Source organism: Oryzias latipes, chromosome 6 (genome assembly GCF_053564925.1).
Source record: "Oryzias latipes strain Hd-rR chromosome 6, Olatipes_Hd-rR_3.1".
NCBI lineage: Eukaryota > Metazoa > Chordata > Actinopteri > Beloniformes > Adrianichthyidae > Oryzias > Oryzias latipes.
The window spans coordinates 29,368,666-29,390,499 of record NC_136242.1 but is presented as its reverse complement, the minus strand read 5'-3'; the positions used below and the strand labels follow the sequence as shown (position 1 = coordinate 29,390,499).

The 21,834-nt window shown below is 42.6% G+C and overlaps 1 protein-coding gene across 1 annotated transcript in view; it reads left to right on the top strand.

The window, feature by feature from the left end:
- The first annotated feature begins 3,420 nt into the window (after positions 1-3,420).
- cmip (c-Maf inducing protein) overlaps positions 3,421-21,834 on the top strand; it is a 45,184-nt gene continuing 26,770 nt past the window's right edge. Inside the window, exon 1 of the mRNA XM_023955992.2 lies at positions 3,421-5,688. Coding sequence (XP_023811760.1) covers positions 5,380-5,688 — 309 coding nt within the window. The 5' untranslated portion in view covers positions 3,421-5,379. The remainder of the gene's footprint in view (positions 5,689-21,834) is intronic.

The window sequence follows — 21,834 nt, the reverse complement described above, 5'->3', positions numbered from 1 at the left end:
AAAAAAAAAAAAAGTTGATTTTAAAGTTAGATTGATTTGATTTATTGATTTATTTCAAGCATTGTATTCAAAGCAATAAATAATTTACACATATATCAAACTCATTACAGAAATGTTGAAATGCATAGTTTAAAAAGACGGAAAATAAAAGAAAACAAAAAAAGTTTGAGTTGTTAAGAATAGATTCTTTGCATTAAGATGATTGTAATGCTGTTCATGCTGGTCACCTTCAGCCTTCTTCAGATGGTCAGGAAATGCTGCTATGGAGCTCCGAACAGGCCCAACAGGCAAAAAGGAACTAAAGCTTCCTCAGTTTTGTCTGCTGTTATGGTAAGTTTACTGTTTTTTTTTCTTTGCTTTTCTTTAGGTGTGCTGCCAACTCAGAAGTAAAAAGAAAACTAAAACAATAAAAAAAAAAAGCTTAAAAAAAAACATTTTTCTTTGATTTACATATTTGTGTTTCTGCAGACATACTCTGTTGTTAACGTATCTTTGTTTTTGTCCTCATTTCTTTGGTTGCAAAGTGAATGTTAGTGTTTGTGTTGACGTGGTCTCTGTTGTAAAGTGGTTTTATCTTCATCCTTTCTTGACTGAGCTGCAGCTCTGCTGCAGGAAGCACTCTGAAAAGAGAGGATGGAGATGTTTGAGAAAGTCCTTCTGTAGCGTTCCTGCTGGGTTTGGGATCTTGAAGTCCCACATGGATGGACTGTTTCTTCTGCATCCCTCTGAGACGAGACGTTCCTAATTTTGGCAACAACAACGACAAAAAAAAAGAAGTTCTGGAAATTAGTCTTGTGTTCTACTCAAGACGGATTCCAAGGTTTCTCAGAAGTGTTTTGTGCCAAAATGATCTTCTTCAGTGCCATTTGACTGGCAGATTGGGAGTTACTGTTTAACGGAGCAAGAACAGTCTAAGATCTGCTCTGACTCCAAGCGAGGAGCAGCTCCTCCTCAAAGATCTAGCCTGATTTGGTCTCAAAAACCTGATGTTTCTGAAGTTCTTCACATTCAATTTCTCTTTTTTGACCTAAAAAACAAACCGTTTCTCTCCTTTACACTCGGAGCGTTCAGTTAGAATCAGAATCAGAAATGCTTCATTGATCGACACACATGGGGGAATCTGTGCCTTGCCGTAGCAGCATTGTAATCACAAAATAAAATAGAATAAAATAAAAACAAAATCAATGTCAACAAATAAGGTGGTATAATTTAAAAGCTATTTACAAACAGTACAGGCAAATGTGTGCAAATAATTTTAAATGTGCAAAAGTTATTGGTTACCCTGTGAGTGATTGTGATTCACCACGATTTGAATAAAGAGATACTTATTTTTTGTAATATATGTCCTCCAACATGAGAAAAGTGCTACAAAAACAGCAAAGTGGCCTGTAATCTGACCTGGCAGCAGCAACGTCATCATCTGGCGTTTGTCAGTGAAGGTTTTGTCTGGTCTGTGTGTTTTTTCAGAGTTGTTTAAACTCAGACGTATCAGGAGAGCAAGAAATGATGCTTGAAATGAAAGCAAGTCCAGACTTTGATTCAAATGCTTCAGGAGCTCCATGCAGTTGGATTAATAGACTGAGAGAGAGTTGAATTCTTGGTTTCGGTTATGACAAACCATCACACTACCATCACCGTGTTTGTCTGTTGTTATTCTGAAATGCTGTCCTGTCTTACACTTTTCAGAAAGTTCTGTTTTTGTCTCATAAATCCACAGAATACTTTTGTTTTGTTTTTTATGGCGGAGATGATCTTGTCAAATGTGCGTCTTTATGTTCTTGTATCTCAGCATCATCTTTATCTTTAAACTTTCCCGTGGATCCAGTTTCTTCCAAAAGTCTCTGTCTGACTGTTGAATCGTGGGCTCTGACCTGAACTGAGTTCAGTGAGGCCTGCTCTTCTTTCCATATTCTTCTGCTTCCAGCCTTCCTGTGTTTTCTGGAGTCGTTCCTTTGGTCAGTAACTCCTCTGAAGAGTCCTGAAGCAGCAGAAATGTCTAACCCGTTCCCATTTAAACAGTCTGTTTCCTGATTTTCTTTAGATGGAATCATCATCTGCTGCTTGATGAGATCTTTCAGCCGATCCACAAACTCCTGTTTTGGTTTTGTTTATCTTTGTTTACTGGGTGTTTGAAGCTCGGAGGTCAGCGTAGCGGTTTCAACAAATACTTGTTTCCGTGCCCAGTTTTATTTTTTTCTTTCCTGATGGAAGTTTGAATGAAAGGTGTAGAAGCTCTAAGGATGGCGAGGAAGCGGAGAAGTCCGCTTTAATATCTCCACCTAAAAAAAAATGGGTTTCTCACAGCGCGGCTTCCTCGACGCTGATGTGCAGGAGTGATGCACCTCTCAGGTTTCCCTTTGCTTCTCTGCTGAAGCCCCTCCGGAAAGCAGACATGTTTCAGCGAGTCGACTCGTTCAGCTCTGCGTCATTTACGGCAGAACATTGCATTATTTCAGTTGCTTCACTGTTTGTCATCGTTTTGCTTTTTTCAGTTTCTTTTCCTCTAGAACGTTTTTACTCTCCTAATCTTCTCCTCTTTGGTGTTTCTCGTGTAATTTGTCTCCAGTCTTCCTTCTTCTATGTTTCCGGCTCCCTGTTGTTAATGTTTCTGTGGTTTTGTAAGGATAATCAGGGGACGTGATGAAGAACAGAGTTCCTGACATGTTTTTTGAAGCACGAATCTCGGCACATCCAGCTGCGATGTTTGGAAAACTTTGAAAAAGCTTCTACTTCATAAAACAAATTGTTGCCTTCTTGGTTCCTTCACATGGATTTCTGCTCTGACTTAGGGTCTCCTAAAGGTGCATTTGGTTTGGGGTCCACTTTTTTTGTTCTTTTCAAATTTCACTTTAATGTCTCACTCTGATCAACTTTTGATCTGTTCTAAAATCGTTCCCAGTGATCTTATACTTGATTTATGCCGTTTTTAGCCAAAATAAAGAAATAAAATTTGTAGTACAAAGTTTCTGTTCATTAGAAATTCACCTCTGAGTTGAGGGCCGAACTGTTGGCCTGGAGAAACCCCACCCCCCTTTCGCTCCCCGTTGCTGAGAGCTCTTAGTTTACATGCTCTCCCGCTAGCTTACAGCCCCTCACAACCCCAACCTAACATTACGATGGCGAGTAGTAAAGTTTAGAGCCAGATTCCAGCTCAGATGAGCAAAACAAAGACGTAGATGCATCCATTTGTCTGCAATGATGCATCAGAATGAAGCGAAGCGGAGAGCTCGGAGTCTCTCAGCGTATTTTCTACAAATACGCCACAAAAATGATCTTTCAAACGGCATTTTTTAGTCTGCTCCTGATTCACAACAATTAGTAAAAGAAACGCGATTTTGAGCTTAATTTATTTCATAAATGTCCCCTATTATGTGAAAAAACCAGAAGAACATGTTAGAAACAACAAAGACACCATTTTTGGTGTAGGTGTTTAATACAAAACCCAAAATCATGAAGCTTTGAAGCTTTGATTTGGACTTGAGGCTCTGAACGCTACAAACCAGCAGATATCGTCCCATCAGCTGATCCCGGTCAGAATCAGAATCCTTTTATTGTGGAGTGGTGAAGAAAATAAAATGGAATAAAATAAAAAAAGAAAATACTGTAACTCACATGTCTAACCAAAAATCTCCAATATGTACAGAAACAATTGAATAAATACGAATGGAAAAAAATAGAATGGAATGAGTTGAGTTGCCATGAACGCAGGAAAAGCTGTTCCTCCAGTCTGGCCCGTCATTCTGCACCACAGGAACCTCCCTGATTTCTACAGAAGGTCAAATAAGTTTATCGGCCGTGCATGTCCCGATCAAGAAGGAGGTCGTCTACAAGTGCTTATGCTCCTAACACCACAAGATTCTGATACTAGGTCGCCAAACATGATCCAAAGGTCCAGGAGCTGATTCCTGCTACTCCTCCACAACAGAAAAGAGTTCTGGAAAATTATACAACAAATATTACTCACTTTATTGTTTCTTTTGTCTCATTGATCCAGTTGCAGTGATGTTACATGGCAGCTGTGCAGGTTAAAGTTGTTTGTTTTTCTGCAGAAATGTCTCGTTTGATGACGGTGCATCCATGAGGGAAAAAAGTACAAAACAAATCAATGGGAACTAAAGAAAAGAGGCAAATCAAGACTGAAAATACTTCAGAAAACCTGGAAAAAAATGGAAAAAATGAAAGATTTACACACAAAAATCGAAATAAAATTGAAAGAAGCAAAGTAGTGCAACTTAAAGAAACAGTGAAATATCACATTTTCATATAAACAAACTATAAAAAAGGTTAAAGAATGATCAAATAAAAATGAAAATAAAATTAAAAATAATGTTAAACGAAGAAAAGATTAAAAGAATAAATGATTTCATTAATGTGGAACAATAGTTTTTAAAATAGAAGTATTTCTAATGAAGTAGAATAAGAAAATATTCCTCAACAGAATCCTAATAAAAACTACATACAGTAAAAAAAGGTAATTGTTTTAGATTAATTAGTAAAATATTTCATAAATATTGGACTCTTTATAATAACTAAATATCATTGATCGTTACTTTATTTTATTTCTTACTATTGTATTTTTATAATTTTACAGTAAAAACGTTTAAAATTCTTTGTTTTATTGTTCTTCTTGTTTTAGTCAGAGGCGGGGAGTCACTAGGAGCTCGTGCTTCCTCCTGCATTTTTCCTCGCGCACGCGGGGGGTGGGGGTGAGCGTGCGTCCTCGCGGCAGACACTCGAGCACAAAGACACGCGGCTCATCCGCTCGCCTCCTCTTTGACGTCAGTCGGCGATCACATGAACGAGCAGCGGCCAATCGGCGCGGCGCAGCGGAGAGTGCACGCTCCTCTTCACACCGAGACAGAAAGGCGAATTCAACGAAACCGAGGCAGCGAACGGACACGAAAGCCCACGGAGGGACCGCACAGCTGCCGCCCGAGGAGACCCCCGCGCGCGGCGCCGCTCCCCCGCCGAGGATTACCGCGTTCGGCCCCGGAGGGGCGAACGGATCGGATAAGGCCATGGCCCTAACACACTGAGCCGCTCGTTGACGGTTCGGGGGGGTGGGTGGGAGTGAAGACGCACCGTGGAGACAGTTCACGGGCTTTGTGCGCGGACGGAAATGGTGGATTATCGTGAAGGGCTTACAGAGACCCCCCTGCGCCTGGATCTGCTGCTGTGAAACCCGCGGCTGTGCGTGGGCCCGCCGCACTAACTGAAGAAGTGTTGTGGCGGTGGGTCGGTAGGTACCCCCACCCCCTCCCGCGACCTTATCCGTGTCTGGTTTTCGTTTTTCTCTCGGCTGGGCCCCCCGATGGCGGAGTCCTGAGCCCCCCGGCGGCTCCAAACGTTCGGACGACCAAGTCTGCTGGATCAGGGGAGATGGATGTGAACGGCGGCGGGGAGCTGCACAACAACCAGTTCTACCAGTGCGAGGAGAGCAAGCCGCTGCTGGGGGAGATGTCGGATGGCCACAACAACGCCAAGCCGGGCGCGGGGCCCTGCAAGCGGCCCCTGCACCACTGCAGCAGCAGCGGGATGCGCTACAAGCTGCTGCACGAGGGCGACATCCAGGTGTGCGTGCTCAAGCACCCGCGCACCTTCCTCAGCAAGATCCTCACGTCCAAGTTCCTGCGGAGATGGGAGCCGCACCACCTCACGCTGACGGACAGCTGCCTCAGCTCTGCCACAGTGAGTCCCCCCCCCCCCCCCCCCCCCCCCTATCTGTGCGCGCCTGCATAAAAATGAGCGCTTTGTCTCGCATTTTTCGGGCTGTTTTGTTTTCTGTCCTCCTCCGGGATTACGCGCGGCTCCTCCTGACGCATTTTAATTGTAATTTACGCCTTCTCTCCGCCCGTTCGAGCCCCGGCACCCCCCCCCCCCCCCCCCCCCCATCCCGGGGCTCTGGCTCGGTGTGCTCCGGAGTGTCGGGCTGCGTCAGAGGGTGTGATGTGAGGGCGCTCCTCTGCGGCCTGCAGGCTCCTGCCGATCAGCTGATGCTGCCAACACAAACAGGCCCGAGCGCCTCCGAGCAGCTGCGGGAGCGACTCTGATCGGGAAGACTGCATCAGGACCTCCTGCGCGGAGTTCGGCTGCTCACCTGTGGAGGCCCGTCAGGCTGGCTCTGAGAAATTCAGAAAAACAAAACAAAACAAAACATGAAAGCGTTTTACGCGCGACCATCTCCATGTTTTCTCTGCAAAAACACGCATCCAGCAATTAACATCTTCAATGACAGAAATCATCACAAACAATCCAATTCGTTCAAATTTCCGATTTATCAAATAAAAAGAAGTTTAAAATGTTTTTCTAACAAGCGTCCCTCTAACTTCAGGACCAAAACTGTACACATGAGGAAGTTTGTGGAGCCAACATGAATGCTGATTCAGCATTTTCAGAGCTCTTTTTTCTGTCATTTATTTGAATATTCCTTTGATTTACTTTGTTACATTTGGAAACATAGAGTTTATATTGTATTGATCAGTTCTTTAAAGACTCACCCTGATCATCTTTGACCTATTTTTAAAGCAGTGGTCTTTTAATTATGATTATGCGGTTTTTAGACAAAATCCAAGAACCTGTGTCATTTTTGAGGACATAGTTTCTGCAGAGCGGCACAAGGACAACACAGCCTCTGTGTGGTGCGGGATTTTAAGCCCATCCCCTCTTCCCATCACCCATCTTATTACCCTCTCTCTCGCTAGTTTACAGCCCCTCACAACTCCAACCTAACTTTAGCGGTGCAACAAAAATGGCGAGCAATATCAGAGCAATCCAGCCGTACAGTTCAGATCCAGATTCCAGCTCAGACGAGGAAAATGAAAACATTAATGGATCTATTTGTCTACAGATAGATGTATCAGAATGGAGCAGAGCAGGGAGCTTGTGGCCTGCCCATTGTAGCACCTACATCACCGCTACAGACTTTCTCAAATGACCTTCTGTCATCTGCTCCTGATTCATAACAATTTGAAGAAAGAAATACAATTGAATTCCTAATTTTCTTATAATATATGTTCTCCAACATGAGAAAAAAAAATCCACTCGAACGAGCTAAAAACCCAATTTTCCTTGCAGGGAATCTTTAAGGTCTTGTCACATTTGAAGTGAGATCCATCTGTCAGGTGGTTAAGTTCAGAAAAAATGTTTTGGCGTTTATTTCCAAATGTTTAGGTTATGATTAATTACTTTATTTATGCATTTTGAACCTTCGTGTTTCGTTTGTCGGTTGTCATAGTTTGGATTTTGGAATAACTTGGAGGCTCGTCCGCCTGAATGAAACCTTTGCATAGCTGTTGACTTCCTTTAAGTGCACATTCCTACTTCAATTGCATTTTATGGGAATAAAACCCTGAAATGCAAAGGTGCTTTTGTCTGTTATCTAATCTGAGACAAACTCTCAGTCTAGATGAAACGCAAAGGATACGCAGGTTTTGTTCCAGCGAGTAAAAGAACAGAAGAAGTTGCCATGTTTTTTGTTTTTACTTTTTTCAGCGGCTGATGGAGAACCAAATCCTCACAGTCTGCATTTATCAAGTTGTATGAAGTCAAAACACTTTTTTAGTGCAAAAGGCAGGATCTGGATTAGGACGTTAGGATATTTCAGACTTTTTAAAGGCTGAATGACTCTGCATTCCTCGTAGTGGCTGATGGAGTTTGTTAACCCAAATTTCCATCACACACACATTTGAATTTATTGTGTGAAATCCGGTTGAAACAACACGACCACAACACGACCCTTTCATGGTAACGTTGTATCTTCGATGTCATCTTTTCCTCTGGTCTGATGAGGTCATGCTTGAAAATGGGATGTCGTTTGGTTCTGACAGATTATTAGGAACTGTTTTTTCAGATTATTACTGTAATCTGAAAATGACACGTGTATCTGGGATTAACGATGTCAGCAGCTATTAGCTGGTGAAAATAAAGACTTTTCCTTGAGCCTTTTTAAGATTTAATCCCACCTTTTAAATGGAACGTGGATTTCAGTCGCATCATTGTGAGATGTGAGTTTCTGTTTCAATCTGACACACACAATAACACACCCACACACACACGAATAACAGCGGCTTTGTCAATTCTGCAGTCAGAAACTCACGTTGTTTAAAACCACAAACCAACACCTCAGAACAATGTATTTTTCCCATTTTCTTCTTTTTTTTAATAAAAAGTGGTTTTCAATTACAATTGTGCCGTTTTAAAAGTAAAAAAACCCTGTCATTTCTTAAGACTTAGTTTCTGCAGAGCGGCAGGAGTTCATTAGAAACTTCCCTGAGCTGTTGGTGGGACTGTTGGCGCACCCTCCTCCTCCCCGTTTCTGAGAGCTCTCTGTTTGCATGCTCTGTCGATAGCTTACAGCTCTTCACAACCCCAAGCCAACAGTAGCAGTGCAACAACAATGGTGAGCAATATTGAAGCTATCCAGCCGAACAGTTTGGAGCCAGATTCCAGTTCAGACGAGTGGAACCAAGGCGTACATGGATCTAGTCGTTTGCAAGCCCTACTATCTTTATATATGTGGTCCATCTGTAGAAAAATGCCACAGAGACCAAAAACGTGGTTTTCATCAGAGTGAGTCTTACAAATGTACAAATTCACCTAAAACCATTGATTGAAATCACGAACCAACTTCCTGGAAGTGGTTTTTACTCCACTGAATATTACTTTAAGCAATGTGATTAGTTTCTTTTTGTGTGGTGTGTGGACTTTGTGTTGTTGTAACGGAGTGTAGACGTCCTGGTGCTGGAGCCCAGAGAGGCAGTGTGCTGCTGCGATCACACTTCCTTGTTGTGTGTTTGTTTTGTGCTGTGAACTCTGCTAGCTGTCAAGCCTTCTTTATTGATTGGAGTGGAAGGGTTCGAACTTTGACCAGCCAACAGCCGCCTGAGGGACGGCCGGGAAATCTCCTCTGCAGCAGCTCAAACTAAAACAAACAGATTTCTGCACCTCTAAAGCGAAATTCGGAGGAAAACCGTTGTTGGAGTCCGTCTTTCACAGGATTATTAGCCTCAACTTCAATTATTAGCCATAGACCTGCAGCTGTCTAACTGCAGCTGGGCTGCTTTGACTCTTAAAATCGTCTTGTCACTTAAATGCTGTCCGGTAACATCTGAAACAACTCATGTTGAATTTTTTCTCTTCATCTTACTCTAATAAAGCAATGAAAGGGGCGGAGCTAATTTCAGGGTAAACAAGAACCGTTGGTTGCAGCTTCCTTGGCCTTGAGTTGCTTCGTTGATGTGTGTATCTCAGCATAGTTTGAAAATTCGGATGTAGTTTTTCTGGTCTGCTCTTGTGGTCTGCACCTTGGTTCACACTGTCACATGTCACAAGCCATCACACGTGACCTGGAATGGCACGTAATTGATAACGTTGGGGAATTCTGCTGTCACACCACAAAACCACGTTTTGGCCCGTCTCAAACCGCCACACGGTTTTCTCAGTCACCTCTGAGCACGAGAATGGCGATCGAACCCTTGAGTCAAACCAGGCAGTGGATTCCTGGGCATGAGTTTGCCATCAATCAGCAAAACGCAAACCCGATGGGTTTGTACTTCTTTTCAGCCTTAAAAGAAATTCAGTCCCCTAAGGGGGAGGGGGGGCTCGGTTTATAGACAACGGTGACACAGCAGTACATACAACAGTTGTTGAGCCCCCAACACTTGTTCCTGCGCTTTGCCCACCATTCAGGGTTTCATGAGACCAGACCCTGTAATTGAACCCAAAGTCTGCCAGTCTCAGGCATTGACTGGAAAAACAATGGACACCTCAACCCCTCCCTTCTCGTTTTCCCAAATAAAAGTTCCCTTGCTTCCTGATACGGGCGCCGCCATGTTGAAACTAGTCAACAGTGATTGGTCCGAGTCACTCTGAGTCATCGTATCCACGGCAGTGGCGACAGTAGTTGGCATAGATACCATGACTCAGAGCGACTCGCAACGATCACTGTCGACTGGGGTCAGCATGGCGGCGCCCGTATCGGGAAGCAATGGTGAGGGATTTTGACCCGGAGGGAAGTCATTTTCTATGTTTGACGTTTCACTTTGATTCATCCGTCGTTTTTACGGTCTATGGTTTTCAGGGCAGACGCTCCAGCATAAGAATACAGAGTTGGTCCAGTTCTACGATAAATTTACGATTCACCAGCTCATATTCCATGCCATATCCAGATGTGATCACCTTAAACATTGAACTAAATTCTTGACATTATTTTTAAGGACCTTTTGGTTTTTATCTATGAATACGATCGTAAATCTAAGAACCTGTAGCTGATCCTGCGGGAAGCCCAAAGCAGGCGCTTTCGTATTGACTGGGAGTGATTTTGTTTCCAGAATTTCCTTTGTGCCGCGATCTTGTGTCGTCACGCCTCCTTAGTTTAGTTGGGGGCCTGAACGTGAACGCACGCTTCCTGAGTGCCGCTGCTCGCCTGTGTGGCCAGAAGAAAAATGCTGACCCACTTATGGCTGCCGGCGTGTTGAGAGGCGACCTCCAACCAGGAGGCTGGGAGAGCCGACTCCTCGACAACATCCTCCCGCTCGGCGAATAGCAGAGATGATTGAGAGGAGAGAAACAAACCTTTGTGATAGGGAGAGCTGCTGTCAAGAGGGTTCATGTGGAGTCAGCTCTGGGACAGGAGGTGGCTGAGAACCGCTGGGTGGAGCAACCTGTCTGCCAAGCACTTGGTTAGGGGTTCAAATCCCAGATTAGAGACTCAAAATGTCGTTTGATAAGATAATCGGCATCCAACAATAAAAAGCATTCTGTGTAACGCTTTGCATAAAAGCAGGCTGTGGTGAAAAGCTGCCGTTTTTCAGTATATCAACAATCAAAGGGTGTGTGAAGTGTTTCAAACAAAAAAAGTTTACCTATTCGCCACTTCCAAATAAGAGTCCCTGATTGGTCAAAATTCAACTGGTTTGACTTTTGACGCATGTTCAACAGTAATGCGGAAGCTGAGCTCGGTGTGAACTTGTGTTACACGGCTATAAAGCTACGTACACGCCTGGCATATGAACGCAGGCTTTTGAACACGCCAGCATACTGTGTTCACACAGGTCTGTCTCTACCCAACACTTAGCTCACGAACTAGTAGTCTGAAAAGGCTTGGTGCAAATCCAGTGAATCTTGCTCCAGGTTTTTCCTTTCACGGCTCTATTCTGATGTATGAAAGACTTGAGGTCATATCATTCCGGCCTGGGCACAATCTGCAATGATCAATTTCTTCTTCATGATCACTGTTCAAGCGGTTGGCATGTCTGTGTTTTGAAACGTCTGTGACCCATATCTCACTACTAAATCCCAGTCCCTGATTGGTCAAAGTTTGACCTGGTTTTACTTCACGTGTGCTTTGTATGTAGAGCCTGAATAAAGACTTAAAAACATGCACAGTGATGCATCAACTCAAGGGTTTTAAATGTGGAAGCTCAAAACCTGCGTTTACAATACGTGCGTTTACACAGACTTTCATTCTTTTCATTAAAGCCGCATTTCCGAGCCCGGTGTGAACGTGACACAAGTTCAGAGTGCCGCCGCCTCCAAAGCTACGGTCTACTCAAGTAGAAGTGGGCGTGGCAAAACCAGAGAGCTGTGAGGGCTGGTAGGCGTGAGCCGACCCGGGTCCAGCAGATGTTCAGTCGCTTTTATCAGACTTGTGGTTTTCCTCCTCGTCAGTCGTTCTAAAAACAAGTCATTGCTGCATGTTGTTGCTTATTTTTTTTTTTTAACAGTGTTCTAGACCTTCTAAGTTCTTGTAAAGAACCAGACAGAATTAGTTCTTGTTGTTCCAGGCCTGCTCTAGAGAAGGACTGTCTCTTTTGCAGAGCATGAATCGGCTTGTAGTCAGAGGAATCGTGGTGAACGGTTTTCACTTTTGATTTCCTGCTAGCTTCTTCATTTCCTGTTGTGTTGAAGAAGGTCTCAGATAAATTACATTAAATTAGGAATTTATTATTTTAATTTAAAAAAAGTCATTTTTTTGCAGCAAAAATAAGAAATTGGTTTTATGGCTAAGGACCTGGAGTAGGAACTTGAATCTCTTGTAATGCCTCCACATTCCTGTTCTGAATCTGAACGCAGCTTTATTAGTTTGAGCATCAAGCACACAGAACACAGCTGATCTTGTGGAGGTATTGGAGGCGTTTATTTTTGATTTCAGTGGGATCATCAGAGTGAGCTGCAGCCCAGCTGTGGGTTTGTGAAGTCACATCATGCAGACTTCCTGCTGCGGTCGCTAATGCGTCATTCAGCTTCTGCTCTGAGAATGGCCTTAATCCTAATCTCAGCAATCTCTCGGCGAGGCCCAAACATTGCTCGCTCGGCCGTACGATTACGGGAAGCTCCGCTCAGGGACGCAGTTCTCTGCCTTATCAGCCTTTTCCAAAAATAAAACCAACCGTTTGTTTTCAGAGACTCATCGCTTGCAGGAAACGTCACACTTTCGGCCTTAAATTCAGACGGAATAAGCTGAGTTTGGTTGGGTTAAGTGTGCAGGATGTTGAGATGGTGTTCTCATCAGATGATCACATCTGGACTCCCGTCCAGTCTGGATTTGTTCTCCGTTTCCTTGCAGTTGATGGACAGCATGAAGCGTCTTCTCCGCCTCCTCTGTCAACATTTACATCCCACATAATCCGCTTTGCATGTTAAGTTGCCTGGATTTTGCGTTTCCTCATACGTGTCAGACGAGGTGCAGAGCGATGCACTAGAGGAACCCATCGTCTCGTTTCGTTTTCAGCTTCGTCCAGTAAACATGAAAAAGAGAAACAGCTGCTGCTTTTTCTGTGCTGGGTGGCTATTAAAAGAACGGAGACGGTGTCAGGAGACAGAAGACCATGAAACAAGCATTTGGTAAACAGCGGGGGTCAGAGGTCAAGATGTGGTTCGGAGGAGCTCATTAATTCAGAATGGGAGGGCGGGGTTGAGCTGGAATTGAGAGGCTGGAGCGATGAAGAGCACACTGAGGCTCTGCCGTCGCGTGGGAACCAGAAGAAGAGCTGGAAAGATGCTTTTCATCACGCGTGACACTCGGCCTCATCCTCTCCGGTCGTCAACAGCCGCTTCAGAAAATCGGCGATGCTCTGCGGCGTCAGGGATCGTCCGAAGCAAAAAAGATCGAGTATTTTTGTAGGAAAAATCCTCTGAATGTATCAAACACTTGAGCGAGGTTAAAAATCCACACAAATGATGAAACGAAACTATTTAACAACCGATTCATTCATGTTCTGAACCCGTCTTTGGGGTTGCTGGATCCTATCATGACCACTTGTGGGCAAAGGCAGGGGACATCGGGACAGGTTCCCAGTCTGTCGCTTGGCCCAGGACAATCAATTCATTTCTATAAAACATTTTTCAGTCTTTTGTTTTCATCCATTGATAAAAACTACCAATAACTAGAAACAGCCTTGATTTTCGCCTGCTTCCGCCAAGTGCGTTAATGCTGACAATGCACACTTCGAAGGCCATTAACCCGCTTATACCATGGTTACTTACAAAAGAAATAATATTCAACCAGTTTTTAGTCCTTACTACTTGTCATTTTTCCGATTTGGATCGCTGTTTACACCTGAAGAAGCTCGCCCTATGGTTTAAATGAACCCATATCAGGATCATATGCTGAAGGCGTCAAGCTTTGGGCGAAGCCGTTTGGTTTTAATGAGGCAGACGTTTTCACTTCTACCTTTTTAATAGTGCCTTAATGTTTTGACATGCATTTTTCCTCTGGCCTTATTTTGCATCCAGCTGCGTCCAGCAGCTCTGCGCAGTTAGAAGCGTCCTGCCGTCAAACCTTTACCTCATTGATCATTTTTTTGTTCTTCCTTGGGAAACGCCGTTTATTGAGCATTTTGTTTCTTTCATAAAATATGTTTGGACTCTCCCCGGCCCCTGTTAGCTAAAATTATGGTGACAGAAATAGCATCATGTAATAATAAAAGAAAAAAACGAATTAAAAGGAATTAGTAGATGTGTTTTGTCCTTTCCTTCCCCTCCTTAATGTGACGGTTTAAGTATCTGCTTGGTAGTGTTAATAATGAAGTAAAGGGTTTTATTGTAATTGTAATAAAAACTTTCAGCCTCCTCTAGAGTGGTAATATCTGTCGCTGTGTAATAAGTGACGACGTTTTTCTGACATCTTTTGGCCTCATGGTAGGGAGTTTTCATTCTTCTATGTGGTCATTGATCACACTTCTGTTCTGTTTTCCATTAGTTTAGACCGTACTGTACTTAAGTCCCAACCAAAAAAAGTTTGAGCTTCTCAACTTTATTTTATAAAAGAAAAAGATTATTTTTAACATTTCTTAGCATTTTGAGCTGATTACTTTGTTCTTCAGCCTCATAAACAGTGTTAGTTTTGTGTTTACATTTGATCTATTATATCTTTATGCATTAATCTTCTAATAATGATCTTTTTTTTGTATATCTCCATCTGCTTAAAGTTGCTCTATTAATTGTTCAAGTTGAATTTTTTCAGGAATCATTTAGCATTTTTATTGTATAACAGCTAATGAATTCATTTAAAAAATATTTCTTCTATATTTTTTTTATTGTGACTTATGTTCTTCTTTAATTTATTTGCAACCGCTTAAAAATAGTTTTTGGTTTGTGAATTATTTAGCAGCGAATCACCTTTTTTTTAGCATTTTTTTTAGTATTTTTGTGCCATCTAACACTGTTGTGTTGCTTTTGTTACAATTTCATTCTTTCAAAGCTGTTGGCGTTAACATTTAGATTGTTTTTATTCAATTTATACTTTTAAAATGTAAAACAGAAGTAATAAAAAAACATAAAATTGTAATACTTGTATGTAATTGAATGTTGGTTCCTGCATAAACGGACTATTCCGGTTACACTTGTCACAGCTTATTTCCTTTATGGTAACAGCAAAACCTCAAAACTTCCCACCACTCTCTAATAAAGTTAGTGTCAGTCATCAAACTGTCCCCTAAATGTCTAGACTTCTTGAAAAAATAAGAGTCCAGCTTGCTGCAAAATGTAAAAATCTTCTTCTGTAATAAATGAGTGTGCTTTAGTGGGACCTCTGGCTGCTTGGCAGCTGTGTGTTTGTGTGTGTGAGAGTGTGTGTGTGTGTGTGTGTGTGTGCGAGTGTGTTTAATGTGTGCTTCTTGATTTACAGTTTTGTTTGGATAACGTTATATTTGGCTCTGACTGTGGGGCTAACAGTTTTCCAGCTCTTAGTCTCTCTTCTATCAGTCTGAGCTGCTGTCTGTCAGCGAGTGCCGCTCCTCCTGTGCTCCTCCTCCTGTTCTCCTGTGCTCCTCCTTTTCTCCTCCTTTTTTTCTCCTGTTCTCCTTGGCTTCTCCCATTGCTCCTCCTGTTCTCCTGTGCTCCTCCTTTTCTCCTCCTTTTTTTCTCCTGTTCTCCTGTGCTTCTCCTTTTTTTCTCCTGTTCTCCTTGGCTTCTCCCATTGCTCCTCCTGTTCTCCTGTGCTTCTCCTTTTTTTCTCCTGTTCTCCTTGGCTTCTCCCATTGCTCTTCCTGTTCTCCTCCTGTTCTCCTGTGCTCCTCCTTTTCTCCTCCTTTTTTTCTCCTGTTCTCCTTGGCTTCTCCCATTGCTCCTCCTGTTCTCCTGTGCTTCTCCTTTTTTTCTCCTGTTCTCCTTGGCTTCTCCCATTGCTCTTCCTGTTCTCCTCCTGTTCTCCTGTGCTCCTCCTTTTCTCCTCCTTTTTTTCTCCTGTTCTCCTTGGCTTCTCCCATTGCTCCTCCTGTTCTCCTGTGCTTCTCCTTTTTTTCTCCTGTTCTCCTTGGCTTCTCCCATTGCTCTTCCTGTTCTCCTCCTGTTCTCCTGTGCTCCTCCTTTTCTCCTCCTTTTTTTCTCCTGTTCTCCTTGGCTTCTCCCATTGCTCTTCCTGTTCTCCTCCTGTTCTCCTGTGCTCCTCCTTTTCTCCTCCTTTTTTTCTCCTGTTCTCCTTGGCTTCTCCCATTGCTCCTCCTGTTCTCCTGTGCTCCTCCTTTTCTCCTCCTTTTTTTCTCCTGTTCTCCTTGGCTTCTCCCATTGCTCCTCCTGTTCTCCTTTTTTTCTCCTGTGCTCCTCGTGGCTTTTCTTCCTTGTTTGTTTTTCTCTTTCTGCTCTGCTGCCTTCATCTCCTGCCGTCATGTCATCATCTGTTCCTGGATTCTTGAAACTGCAGAGACATTATCAGCTCAGCTTCTCCACAGGCCTATTGATCCTCCTCCTCTGCACAAAGGAGCTGTGAAATTGATCGGAGCTTTCCAGGATTTATTTTTATCTCGGGTCAAACTCGCGTTTGTCCTACTTCTTGTTCCCTCAGAGCAGCAGTGCTCTGCATAATTGCTCTTTTTCTTTGTCCTGGTAAAGTGCGGACTCATTTAAAACAACCGTACTTCTATTTAAAGCAGAAATGTGAGCGAACGTTAAAAACTGTTTACCAACAGCACTAAGGCTCCCCTCAAACATCGACTCCTGCTTGTATTTGTGTTTCATTGCTGTTGATGAGTTTTCTTTTATTGTAACCACATTTTAATATTTGTCAGTGTTGACATGTTCTCTGTAGTGAATATTTTTCCCTGTTCAATATGCTCTTTTAAACCATCCTTAAATAACTAACTGGTACTCTTATGTGGCATTTAATTCAACAATGTTGATCTAAATATAGACTTTTAAAATGAGCTTTATTGTTTAGGATCATTTCGAATCTCTTCAGCAGTCTGAAGTCATTTCCTTTTTGTAAATGAAATGTGAAAACATCTGTTAGCACTTTTAATATAAACTCTAGTATTTTAGCATTTTCTTTACAAGTGTGTCATTACTCTTCAGCACACATCGTCCATTCACTTTTATTTTTAGATTTAACTTTTATCCATTTTTTAAAGCAAATTTAGCATATTATTCTATATTTTTAACATTTCTGCATTATTCAGGAGAATTTTGCTGGACTTTAAAAGTCTTACTATCACTGATCTTGTTTAGCACTTTATTTGGTTTTTATTTTGGCGTCTTTTACTTAAAATGCACCACTTTAATATTTGCTTCAGCATATCTAACATTAAATTTAACATTTGCAGCTTCTATTTAGAATTATAAGCTTTTATTTTTGTAATTTATTAGCATTTGTGAAAAGGCTTTTAGCATCTAATGTTCGTAACGCCTTCTTTTACAGTGTGGTACTTACGTAACTTAAGTGGTATTTATATGGTACTGTTGACCCTCATTTCTACTGAGTGGTTTGGTCCAGTCCGGTTCTGTATTTTGAGCATTTCCATTATAAAATGGACCCATTAAGCCAGACAGAACCGTACCATTTTTGGGCCCCCGTTGGTTCAAAGGAAAATGGAACGAACCCAATAAGGCGGAGCTACTGTTGAAGGTCATTATGACAAAAGAAAGCTCCAAGAAATTGTCTGGACCGAACTGCTCCATGAAAACGAGGCTATTACTTGTACTTGTTGTGTGGTAGTATTTGGTTCATACTTACGAAGTACCTACTGGGTATTTATGCTGTACCGACCTTTAAGAGTTGGGTTAACTTGCCTCTAGTGGTACTTGTCATATAAAAGGACAGTGTTAGTACAAATAAAGTATCTTGAGTTAACTTGTTTGATGGTATTTACCATGTGTAACAAAATAATAAGTGAACAGAAACTACCCTTTGAAGTATCATGAAGAAGTGTCCAGAGATTATAGCTAAACCTTATGTTACGCCATTGAACCGAATCGTGGGAAAAGTGAACCAACATGTTTACGATGAAAGCATCAATCACATGTTGTGCTAAATTTAAGATAGGACAAAAATAAACCTATCACAAATTTCTATGTGAATGAGGCCTGCACAATATCTCGCAAATTTATCGTTATCGCGACATATAGCTGTGCAATATGCATATTGCAAAAGACGGCGAAAATTGCAATAAATGTTTAGCTTAAATGTGCTAAATAAAATCTTATGGCAGCTTGAAGTATTTAATGAATCAAATAATTCTATTTATGCCTTTGACCAATCAGATGGAGCCTTTTATCTTAGATGTTCGTCTCCTATGTTGACGAGGGTCATTTGGAGTATAATTTTTAAACTGTTGAAATCAAATGGGAAAGATGTTTTTGGTTGTTTTGCTATTTATTCATATACCGCACGTTTTCGCAATATTGATCACTAATATTGCATATCGCGAGCTTTCCCCATATCGTGCAGCCCTAATGTGAAGATTCGCAGTTTTTATGGTACTTCGATGCAAAGCCGCTTTTCTTTGCATCAGAATCCGTTGGAACTGCGTTAATTGCGTAAATGGTCGTAGAATAACGGTGGTTCAAAGGGTTTGTCTTGTTTTACTGCAGTAACCTTTGTGCTATCCTAGGCACTTTAACATTGGGAGTTGGGTCATCTAGACCCACTAGACAGTGCTCTGAACCTTTTTTCTTCAATGATTTGTGATCTTCACTGGTGTCCATGGATTACATGAAATCTTTCCACCTTTATCCACCTTTGTCATGGTAGGGAGAACACGTCAATGTAAGGGTGGGGTCATCTAAGATAGCACAAGGGATAAAGAAACTACTTAAGCAAATTATTGTTCATGTTTATAATTGTTCATTATGTATCTACTGTTTACATTTTTGCCTGCTGTTGTTGTTTAGCATGGAGCACATGAAGTCAAATCTTTAAGCTAATCCCACTTTTCTTTTGATCATAAGATACGTTGGTTCAGCTGGAATGCTACATTGAAGTTTGACCCTGTCTGCCACCCTTACATGGCATTCAAGCTCTTGCTCAGCTTTGCGGTGCTCTGTGCTCCCATAAGGCCTTGGGTTTGAAGTTGTGTGCCGCCCTCCTCCTCCTCCTCCTCCTCTTCTAGCAGGCTGTCACTTTTAGCTCTTTTGTTTCTTGTTGGAGTTTCACCGGAAGTTGTGTAGAACCACAGATCCTCAAACGAAGCTGAAGCCTCGACCTCAGCTTCAGGTCGCCTTTGAGATTTTGACAGCAGGTGTTGGTTCTGCACGCGGCTGGCGTCTGAATCTGGGACATTGCTGCACGTTCTTCCGTTCCAGAGGGATTCTTTTTTAGTAACAGACGCTGGGAGGTGAGACGAGCGACCATGGCTGCTGACAGGAACGGGAAGAAGTGCTCTGAAATGCCCCCTTACTGTCCGTTTCCAGTAGGAAGCGTGTGGTTCTCCTTTTCTGCGTTGCAGTAAAGCTGCTCAGAGCTCTAAGGCTTCATTCAGAGCTCTCAGCACTGCTGTCATCCTGCTGTGTCACTTCCTCTGTTTTTAATTTACACACAAAGAGAGGAAGGTGAAAAAAAGAGAAACTTGTGCAAGAAGGTCTGAAGTTTATTAGATGTCTTGTCCTGATCTGCCTTGCAGTGACGCTTTTGATGGTCGTGGTGGAGTGGACTGGTCCAGATGTGTTTGTTCTGACCCAAAAAGGAGTCCAGGTAACCAGTTGGGAAATGTTGTTGCAGTTTGACTCCCAGGCCTCGGCTCAGGGTTCTGCTCAGGATCTTCCTGCTTTGAGTCACCCCATCCAAGTTTCCTGCTCTGCAGTGGGCATTGAATGCAGCTTGCTGTTGTCATGGAGCTGATGGGTTGATGCTCCGTGACGCAGCGATACTCGTGAAGATGATCGAAACTCATTTACTGGAAACGGCATCTCAGAGTGGCAGGAAAAGACAAAGACGGGTTTGATGATCTTTAAACATCTTCAGTCTGAGACTTTTTTTTTAATGGCTGTAATGTGATTTTTAAAAGCCATTTTTACGACACCGACAGATAAAATATGAAGGTATTAGAAAAAAGGACATGTTTTAAAAAATTAATTAAAGATCCACTCCAATAAAATTGGTGTTCTTGGTGTTTTTAACGTGTCCTTGTGGCATTTTTCTGATGATGCAAGACAAATGTTAAGAAATTTAAGCTTAAAATGGCATTTCTTAACATATGTCTTTATTCAAATAGCTGTGATTCAGAAGCAGATGGATGAAATGCCGTTTGAAAAAGAGCTTATTTATAATGTAGAAAATAATCTGGGCGGGGAACAAGCTCCCTGCTCTGCTCCATTCTGATCATCCATCTTTGTTTTCCTCGTCTGAGCTGGAATCCGACTCAAAACTGGTTTAGTTTAGTATAGAAACTCACCTCAGACAGATTGATGTGGTTGGTTTGTAGGACTAGAAATATTTTTTTAAACTTCTACCAAGTTATTTCTGACTAATTTTTGCCCCTTATTGGCCAGGATTATTTCCTGACGTTTCATGAAAAAGTGACATTTGCTTTTTTTATTTTTTTCTAATTTTGCAGTTTGTCCAGATTCAGATTTTTCATCTGATGCGTCTGAATTTTTTTCTATTAAATTTTTTTCTATCGTCAATATATTAAATCAGGAGGATATGGTTGTACAGGAACAGTGAGTGCTGTGTGCACAAATGTGGCAGCGCTGAAACAGTGAACACACACACAGACACACACACACACAGAAGGAGGCGTAAAACAGTATCTTCACATGCATGATGCTTTAGTCAGCAACCAGGCGTTCATGTTATGTTAACTTCTCATTGATCCAATGAATCTGAAGAAGCATAAAATAAGTTGAAGCTTCACAGTTTTAGGTTGGGCAGAAGTGGGATTTGGTTTTTACCTGCCCGGCGTCGTGTGCAGGTGCACTTCTTACTTATCAGGAAACTCATTTCCATGACACATAATGCACGACTCGGGCTTTGGTTCATATTAGTTTCTGCTTTGTTGTTCTCTGCCTGCTTTGCTTCCTGTAGATAGATGGGGGGGGGGGGGGGGGGGGGGCATAACTTACATCTCCTCTTGTTGCTACGGCAACATGACAGAGGGGGAGAGGAGAGGCTGCAGGTTGCGTCGGAGCTGCCTTCATCTTTCCTTCATGATGAAAAACAGAGCAGAGGGAGACAATTAAGAAAAAAAAAGAGGATTGGGTGAAGAAATAGAGTTAAGAGGAAAGACAGGAAGAAAGAGAATCAGGATGGGGGGGGTGGCTGCTCTAGAGCTGGACGGTGTATCCATGGTAACCCCAGCTAGTAATCAGAAAACTGAAGTCCCTTCTGTTTGTCTCCATTCTGCTCTGCCCCTTAAGTGGCAAAACACCATTTGTTCTCCTTTCACCCCCACCCCCCCCCATTCTGCAGCCATATTCATATGTGGCTCTTCATCTCGTGCAGCATAAACATCATCATCCTCACCCCCCCTCCCTGCTGCAGACAGACAGACAGTAGCTGACGTTTGCTCTTCCACAGAAACGTTTCTCCTAGAACCAATATTTGCCCGGGACGCCCTCTGTGATGACAGTCCTGCATGTGTGCGCTTTCACGACGGGGGTGGGGGGGCTCCGAGCTCCAGAGGGGAGGTTACAGCTTGTTTGTTCTTCAGCTCTGGGGAGGAAGTGAAGAAGGTGCTGCCTGTTTGCTTCATGGAGGCGGAGCTGGAGGACAGGAGCGCCTGTCTGCTCGCCGCTGCTCTGACATGTTCGTGACAACGGATCCAAAAAAGATTTTTCCAGGTGCCACAGTGAAGCTGAACCCTTGAATCTGAAGAAACTTCGGCTCATCGCCGCTCCTCATGGTGGCGCTAAACGCATACGAGACCAGACCAAACAGAAACCGTGGAGCTGATGTTAACAAAGGGGAACAGGGGGGTCCGACTCCAGCTCTGCTGTTTTTCTACACTTATGGATGGACGGCATTTGGTCACATGACTCTTTGGCTTGTATCCTAGACATATGTACACCAGGGAGGTAATTGTAGAATCTGTATCATGAAATGGTGAACGCCCAGCTCAACAATGAAAATGGGCGGGACAAAGTAACATTAGAAGTTCTGGTGAGTGTATGTTCATTGTATTTTTA